We start from the raw sequence: 9,444 nt of genomic DNA, 5'->3' as shown, positions 1-9,444 counted from the left end.
ATATATATTTTATTAGTCATCAAATTGATGTGAGGTTTATTTAAGCCAAAGGCAAAAACAATCAAGAGTTGCCCGTAAACAACTACATTTGAATCATGTCGTGTCAGAACGAACAAAAGGAGGACTAAACCTATACATCAGGCTCGAGAAACATGAGCTCGATCAGGTATAGGTCCAAGAAATATACGAATGTCTCCAGAGGAACGTATAGCTTACTTGAAGTAAGGCTACGGCGTCTCCTAAGAAAAACGTACGAGGACAAATTTTCCGTGGTAAGAATCTACCTACTGTACTTGCAAACAGTTCTAATCACAGCCGGGCCCAGCGTCACAATATAGAATGCACGTAAGCAACATTTTCACGGTAAATCTCATATTTTTTCCTTCGAAAGCGAATACTTGGAGACTTAAAAACATGTCTTACAATAGAAATGAGCCTCAAAAATGCATAAACACATGGCAATTATAGAGGTGCAAACTCGACATGCAGATAACAGCGGAAATCAAGCAGACCTATGACCTCTCAAAATTTTGCCATAGCACGGTCTTTATACGACATGAAGTCCCCTTCATGAATAGGAGTGAAGAGACAAAAAAGGTCGAGTTACCGAAGACAACGGCAAATGTACAAATGTCACGAACTGTTGGAGTCGTGTAAGCTAGTCAACTCAAACAGGATGATACGCTATCGCATGCTCGCTCGAGACTCTTTGTTATGCTTCGCGCGAAACTTATGACGCTTTATTTTCCCTCCTGTCAGCTATCTGTCATAGGGCACATATTGACTAATCAGGTACTCCATTGTTGGGCTGACGGAGGGTTTGAAAAGTTAAAAAGAGTCCGCAGACGGTGTTTTCTCGTCTCGCCTTCATACTGCCTTTTTGCGTCCGCGATGACCAAGCGCTCGTCTAAGTGACCCTAAGAGAGAAAACCAGCTGCCAGCAGACTATCTGGAAGCTGTCAAGTTTGTCTATAGGATCTCTGCTGTCTTTTAAAGAACAACAGAGTTACGCAGCGCATGTTTGAAGATTTACAACACAGATGTTTTTTTAAGATTAGTTAGTGGCGCCCGGAATTCGACCTTGTGTGGGTGTTATCGCGCAATTAACTGGCACGATTAACTGGCAGGGCTCTTCAGTGCTTGCCTTTCTTGCTCTGTTTTTATTTATTACTTTTTAACGAAACAAACCACCAGAGAAAGTCGTGTATGTGGTGTTCCACCTTTTAGTAATTTCCTTTGGAGGAGATTTCAACGTTGTTTACCCTTCTGAAGATCGATTTATTTAAAGCAGATGTTCTTTTTGTGGGCGTTTCGTCTTAGAAGCTGTCAATTACGATCACACCGAACACCCTTATTTAGTCGGTTTTAGAGTGCATTCTCATTTAGTAGCTGTTGCGCCAACAGAGTGTCGTGCGGCATGTAGTATGTTTCATGTTTCATGTTTCATCATTTTTCTGCAAGCTACGTTATGCTTGCACTCAGAAAGAAAGAGGAATCATGCAGCTTCTCTTAGTTTGTTACTGAGTCGTCTTTCGCCACTGTCTTATCCCGGAATTATGTCGCGGGAGCGCGACCACGTATTCCAGGTGAGAGCTTTTTGAACAGAGAAACACTCGATGGATTAAGCGCTTAATCAGGCCGGTCATTAGCATTGAAATTTGTTTTTTTTTAACAATGAGTGAAGTCTACAAGAAAGAAAAACGGAGTACTCGCTTTGTGGTTTCAAATAACTGACCGATTTTATAGGCCGGATTTTCACATTTTTAAGTTTGTTTACCATGAATGTGGCGTCGGCTGATTTTGCAAGCTGCCCGTGGGCATTTTACGGCTATCAAGGTGATCTAGGAAGTTTCTACTGGGCGCTGCCTATTTATGCAACATTTAATGTCACTGAACGACCCACAACAGACTGGTAGGGGTGTGGCAGATGAGACGTTGAGGGCCGTTTTGGTTTGCTACCGTAGTTTAATTGTTCGACCAAACCTGCCAGCTTCAAAATGAGAAAGTCCTACATGTCATTAATATACATTGCCTGTTTTCTTTATCTCATTGCAGCCATTGACTACAGCCAGGGAATATTCTGACACTTCTGACGAAATGAGCCTCGATTCGCCTCCGGTAAGAGAGTTTTGCAATGCATGTCTCTTCGATGAGATTGCAACGCTTTAGATTTCTAAAGACCTCTTAGTGTACTTGATAATTATAGAAAACCATTTATCTTTTACATCTGGCTGCTATCAAACGAGACTTAATGCTTTCTTCTTTTATGTTTGTCTAAAACACGCACAGGGTTTGTTCCAAACGCCAGCCATTAGTTCAATTGGGGTTGGTTACCATGATGCTCTGGCAGACAAGAGAAATGTCAAGGTGCGGTAAGTCAATGTCAAATTTAAAAAGCTATCTATCTATGCAGTTTGGTTTCTTTCAACATTGCTTTAAGTGAGACTAGTTCGTCTTCGATCTTATTTGAGCGAGAGAAAGAACAAATGTTCAAAGTGTCAGTTCAGTTTGACGTGGAAATGTGTTGTGCGAGGGATATACCCTAGAATGTGAGAATTGCACTTTAAGCCCGTGATTCACAGCATAATTTATTTATTTGTATTTATTTTTCTCAGAAAAAAGCGCGGATCCGACGAGAACCTACGTGTAGTGGTACAGAGACGTCAGAGCTGGAAGGTCCGGTGAGTTGAGTGAAAACCACCGCTTGATTCTCCATGAAAATATTCAAGAAAGTCAGATTTTTAATTTACGTTTGGCAGAAAAATGCAAACATTTGTTGAATGGAGTCAGGGCGCACTCTTGCTTCGCCGCGGAATCAATTACGGTAGATCACTTTCCAAAAACATGGAGGCCAAGTGTGAGGTCTTAGCGTAGAAAGTTCACTGTTTATTAGGCTGTTATTTTTTGAAACATTGGCAAAGAATTATTTGAGTGACGTATTTTCACTAGTGTCAGAGAATTCTGGTTTTGGTGATGAATGTCATGAATGATGATTTTTTTCATTATTTCTTTTTCTTTCAGAGCAAAGTGCGGGTTAGACGCGAAGAGTTACGAAACTCAAGCTGGACGTCCAACCCGTTACTGGAAGATTCGGTGAGTGTGTCCACATTGTTACGAAATAAGACGACAAAAGCTGGGAGCTGCTACCATCAAATTCATTAACGCATGGCAATCCCCGGAGACTAAGCACTTCCTATTCTTAGCAACAGAATATAAAGGGACAATTTGTAAATCGCCAACAACCATGAAAAATATTACTTCAAATGGTCCTTTATAAGGAATTTGGGTACATTTTACTAAGCGACCACTTTGGTCCGGTTGCCATCAGACAGAAAATCTGGAAAACTTAGCTTAAAACTGAACTTAGATGCTTAAACGTTCAAGATGTAAGTCGATTAGTAATTGGCGGCTCCAGTAACTAATTAAAAGCTAATCACTTCCTGTGTGATTATTGCACCATTTATTCCAAAACAAGTCACTGAGGGAGATTTTCTCTTGAACCTAGGAAACCGAAATCATCACAGTCAATAAAGTAAGATTAAAACAGGATTTTCTAAAAGAGAAGATCAATAACAAGAAAGAACAGATTTGCAAGGCGCGTATTTATAGCGCGTGATTCACATCCTTTAACATTAATCACTTCTTTTCTTTTTTCTTCAGAGAAAAGCGGGCATCGGACGAAAACAAACCTCCAGTAGTTCAACGAGAACGGAGCTTGGAGATCCGGTGAGTTGAGTGAGAACCACTGCTTGATTCTCGTTTAAAACAGTCCATTTCAGATTTTGAATTTGCGTTTGGTAGAAAAATGGGTACATCACTGATTACATGGAGTAAGGACATTAACTTAACTGAGCCGAGAAATCAATTGCGGTTGATCATTTTCGGAAAACATAGAAGCCAAGTGTGAGGTCTTGAACATAGAAATTGCACTGTTTATTAGGTTATTAGTTTTTGAAACTTTGGCGGAGAAATGATTGAGTGAAGTATTTTCACTAGTGTCGGAGAATTCTGGTTTTGGTGATGAATGGTGAGATATAGTTTTTGATTATATGTTTTTCTTTCAGAGTGAAGTGCGGATTAGACGCGAAGAGCTACAAAACTCAAGCTGGACATCAAACTCAGTATTGGAAGATTCGGTGAGTTGTGTGTTCACACTGTTTCGAAATAAGACGACGTCGAAAGGAAAAGGATTGAGCTAAGCTTTCGCTAGTGGGTCTGATTAAGGCTTCGGTAATGGCTATCAAAGTCTGTTTCAATTTCATCTCTCGTCACAAGAGTTGTAAAAGCTGGGAGCTGCTACTTAAGATACGACGATCTCCGGAGACGAAGCGCTTTCTATTCTTAGCAATAGAATTTAAAGGCACCATTTGCTAAACGCCAAGAACCATGGAAAATAGTACTTCAAATGTTCCTTTGTAAAGAATGTGGGAACATTTTACTGAGCGAGCACTTTGGTCCGGTTGCCATCAGACAGAAAATCTGGAAAACTTAGCTTAAAACTGAGCTTGTTGACTGAATGGGCTTGACATGCTCCTAAAGAACCTCTCGTGCAAGAAACAGGGATCACTGAAATAATTTGCTGTGAAATGGTAACCCTGGTTCACATTCGTGCACCTTTTTTCATTTGAAACAGCCCAAAAATGTCGGATTTCAAATTCCGTTGAGCAGAAAAATGCGAGCATCGCTGATAAGAGGGAGCTCGGCCGTTAACTTTACTTAGCCAAGAAATCAGTTTCAGTAAATCCTTTTCGGTAAATAGAGGCAAATCTCTTTTCAGTCAGTCCATCGAAATGCTTAGGCGTTTGAACGTTTGAGCACTTAAATGCTTGAACGTTCAAGGTGTAAGTCGACTAGTACTTGGCGGCTCCAGTTACTAATTGAAAGTTAATTACTTCCTGTGTGATTATTATATCATTTGTTCCAAAAAAAGTCACTGAGGGAGATTTTTTCGTCAACCTAGGAAACCGAAATCATCACAGTCAATAAAATAAGATTGAAAGAGAATTTTCTGAAAGAAAAGATCAATAACGAGAAAGAACAGATTTGCAAGGTGCGTAGTAGCGCCTGTTCACATCCTTTAACATTAATCATTTCTTTTCTTTTGTTCTTCAGAGAAAAGCGGGCATCGGACGAAAACAAACCTCCAGTAGTTCAACGAGAACGGAGCTTGGAGATCCGGTGAGTTGAGTGAGAACCACTGCTTGATTCTCGTTTAAAACAGTCCATTTCAGATTTTGAATTTGCGTTTGGTAGAAAAATGAGTACATCACTGATTACATGGAGTAAGGATATTAACTTAACTGAGCCGAGAAATCAATTGCGGTTGATCATTTTCGGGAAACATAGAAGCCAAGTGTGAGGTCTTGAACATAGAAATTGCGCTGTTTATTAGGTTATTAGTTTTTGAAACTTTGGCGGAGAAATGATTGAGTGAAGTATTTTCACTAGTGTCGGAGAATTCTGGTTTTGGTGATGAATGGTGAGATACAGTTTTTGATTATATGTTTTTCTTTCAGAGTGAAGTGCGGATTAGACGCGAAGAGCTACAAAACTCAAGCTGGACATCAAACTCAGTATTGGAAGATTCGGTGAGTTGTGTGTTCACACTGTTTCGAAATAAGACGACGTCGAAAGGAAAAGGATTGAGCTAAGCTTTCGCTAGTGGGTCTGATTAAGGCTTCGGTAATGGCTATCAAAGTCTGTTTCAATTTCATCTCTCGTCACAAGAGTTGTAAAAGCTGGGAGCTGCTACTTAAGATACGACGATCTCCGGAGACGAAGCGCTTTCTATTCTTAGCAATAGAATTTAAAGGCACCATTTGCTAAACGCCAAGAACCATGGAAAATAGCACTTCAAATGTTCCTTTGTAAGGAATGTGGGAACATTTTACTGAGCGAGCACTTTGGTCCGGTTGCCATCAGACAGAAAATCTGGAAAACTTAGCTTAAAACTGAGCTTGTTGACTGAATGGGCTTGACATGCTCCTAAAGAACCTCTCGTGCTAGAGACAGGGATCACTGAAATAATTTGCTGTGAAATGGTAACCCTGGTTCCCATTCGTGCACCAACCGATCTTCCACCACCCCACCCACCTCCATTCGGACATTTGTGCATATATATTGATTTCCACAGAAATGCTTACCTTAGTGGTACATTTTATCCCGTCCACTTTTGAGAAAATTTCTCGTCTTATTTGCAGGAAAAATTGATGCCGAGGACGGTTTCAAAGGCTGAAAGCATTGTCAGATATTAGGAATAGCTAGGAAAAAGCATTTTCATTTTTTTGCGCTTTCTGTTTTTCAACTTCTGGTGACATGTGTTTATCTTAGGATGGAAATTACTTATCCTCAAGAACGAGTTAAAGAGTTGAGTCACCAAACAAAATATAGCTACACATTGAAAAGTATCTGGTATGAAATACAAATTACATAGAAACTTCAATTTAGTACGTTTTCTTTGATTTTTAGGAACAGTGAGTCTATAAACTGTATACGGCTGAATAAAAATAATGTAAACAGAATTTGCGTCACCACTATTTGCATATGCACTGTTGTTATTTGAAACGAACAGCACTGGATGTTTAGCAGCATTATCGCCCCCTCACTCCATATACTCTATAAGCTTGGAGCCTCCTTTACTGACAAACTTAAAAAATGGGTTAGAATACTTTTTGGCAATGTGCTACTTTTAAGAAGTTACTCCGTTCGATAACTGACAGCCGTGAAGAAATGAATTCAAGTAGAGAGCTAGTTATTTACGCTTAACCCACGAAACAAAACATAATTACACACTGAGAATGGCTTGTAAACAATTTTAAAGAAAACAGAAAATTATTGTTAAACTTAATATTTGTCACCAGTCTGCCAAATCTTAAGGAATTTCACAGCAGGAAACGCAAAAAATTCACTGTCAGTCTTTAATTCTGATGTAGTGCTTAAATTTCATCATACTTACCCCCGCAGGTTGTCGGCAGATGAAAATTTGACAATATCCTCAAGATCAAGCTACCGACCTTCATCAAAAATAAAAATATCTCTAGACATTAACTAGTATCTGGCACGAAATAAAATTTGAATAGAACTTCCATTTGGTAAATCTTTGAATTTTAACAGCAGCGAGTCTATCAACTAAATACGGCTGACTTTAAATAATGTAAACAGAATTCGCGTCTCGCCTATCTGTAGATGCATTGTCGTTATTCCACACGAACAGCACTGGATGTTTATCAGCATTATACTCCCTCCTTTGCTGCATATACTATATAAGCTAGGAGCATAGTTTATTAAAGAACTAAAAAATGGGTTAAAATATTTTCTGACAATGTGCTATTTTCATTAGCGACGTTGGCTAGTTCGATTTCTGACAGCCGCGAAAAAATTAATTCACGTAACGAGCAAGTTATTTCCGCTTAACCCACGAAACAAACCATAATTACGCGTTGGGTAATGGCTTGTAAACAATTTTAACAACAAAAAATTTATATATAAGGATTTGTCTTCGTTTTCAACAAACAGATGGTCTGCAAACAAAAGCCAATAGATTTTGCTTTGTAAACATTAAAGTTTGGGTAGCAGTTGTTGGGTGTCAAATAATGCAAGCAGAAGGTTTTTGATGTTATCAACTCGTTACATTACACGAAAGGCAAATAACACAAGCAGAGTTCTCCATTCGAGAATCGCATGTCATAACATCGACTTAAAAATATTTCATGACATTGCGTACCCCAATAGAAGTTTCTCGAAACGACCAATTCGAAACTTTCGTCCCATCGAGAATTTCATGCAAGATATGACAAGCCAAATTATCCATTCCACAATTGCATATAATTACTACGACTCACAGATATTTCACAACATCATGTTACCATTATCTAAGTTTGTCGATACGACAGATTCCTTTCATTCGTGGAAAGGAAAATTTTCTGCACGAACCTACAAGCACACTCCTCCATTAGACAATTTGATGTAAATACAAGCCCTTGTAGGGCTTACTTTATTTTACACAACGATACAAAACGAAAGAAACAAATCTATACCGAAATAAACGTATCAAGTATCAAAACAGTAAAATTCCTCTGTACGAAAACCTAAAAAGGAATAAAACAGCGGAACTCCGAAATTCGTAAATTCGAAGATCTGTATTTCGAGAACCGAGTCCTTCCAAGACTGTACTATATAACACTTATTGCTTCAGATTATTTAACACTTCGTACATACAACTGGATGCAGTGATATTTTTTTAACAGCGAGTTATAGCCGAAAGATCACAAGTGCTCCATTTCGCAAATTACAAATACGTATTTTAAGAAACGCGTGCTTCAGTACCTTACTTCCTTCGTTACCATAGTGATAAAGCGAACATTAACTCGTGAAAGGTGAGTCAAGTAGTAGGCACTCCTTTTACCGAGCACAAATCTGTAAGCTCGAAACCGAGCGTGCAATAATTTTTCCCCTGACGATTTCCCTGCAAACCAAGGCCATCACGTGCCAGTTTAGAGTCCCGGGTACTGGGAAATATCATCCAAGGTCTGGATATCAACCCGTAGTTGCTCAACCGAGCGTTCAATTGTTTTTCCTTGTCCATTTCACTGCAACCCAAGGCCATCAGAAGTTAGTATAGAGTCCCTGGGACTGGACAATATCCCCCAAGTTCCGGGAAATCGAGCCAAAGTTGGTCAAAATCACGATGCGTGTAAGTCGGTCTTCGCTACCTTTTTCACTCTTAAAATTAAGTGGGGCTATTTTGGCGCTAGAAATTAGCGCCAAAGCGAGCGTGCGATAGTTTTACCTCCATCCATGTCACTGAAAACAAAGGCTATCACGATGAAGTTTAGAGTCCCTGGGACTGGAAAATATCATCAAAGTTTCGGCATATCGAGCCAAAATTGGTCAAAATCACGATGCGCGTAAGGCGCTCTCGGCTATTCTTTCAGTCTTAAAATGAAGTGGGGCTATAATTCGGCCTAGAAGCTCAAAACCAAACGTTCAAATATTTTTCCTCTGTCCATTTCACTGAAAATCAAGGCCATCACAAGTTAGTTTGAAGTCCCTAGGACTGGAAAATAATCGAGCCAAAGGTGATTAAAATCACAATGCACGTAAGGCGGTCTCAGCTACTCTATCAGTCTTAAAATAAAGTGGGGCTATATTTTGGCCTACAAGCTCGAAACCGAGCGTTCAAATATTTTTCTCTGTCAATTTCACTAAAAACCCAGGCCATCACGAATTAGTTTAGAGTCCCTGGGACTGGAAAATATCCGAAAAGCTCCAGGAAATCGAGCCAAAATTGGTCAAACTCACGATGCTCATAAGGCGGTCTCGGCTACTCAATCAGTCCCTAAATGAAGTGACGTGGAGCTATCTTTCGGCCTAGACCCTCGAAACCGAGCGTTCAAATATTTTTCCTCTGTCCATTTCACTAAAACCCAGGGCATCACAAGTTAA

The 9,444-nt window shown here is 39.6% G+C and overlaps 1 protein-coding gene across 1 annotated transcript; it reads left to right on the top strand.

Moving 5' to 3' along the window:
• Positions 1–546: 546 nt before the first annotated feature.
• On the top strand, positions 547–5,990 carry LOC145471546 (uncharacterized). Its single transcript, XM_081454865.1, has 3 exons — positions 547–3,093; positions 3,661–3,726; positions 4,065–5,990. The coding sequence occupies exons 1-3, from the start codon at positions 2,974–2,976 to the stop codon at positions 4,197–4,199; spliced, it is 321 nt and encodes a 106-aa protein (XP_081310991.1). The 5' UTR covers positions 547–2,973; the 3' UTR covers positions 4,200–5,990.
• The last annotated feature ends 3,454 nt before the right edge of the window (positions 5,991–9,444 follow it).

Source organism: Orbicella franksi, unplaced genomic scaffold, assembly GCF_964199315.1.
Source record: "Orbicella franksi unplaced genomic scaffold, jaOrbFran1.1 SCAFFOLD_69, whole genome shotgun sequence".
NCBI classification, from domain to species: Eukaryota; Metazoa; Cnidaria; class Anthozoa; order Scleractinia; family Merulinidae; genus Orbicella; species Orbicella franksi.
This window is presented reverse-complemented; position numbering and strand designations above follow the sequence as displayed.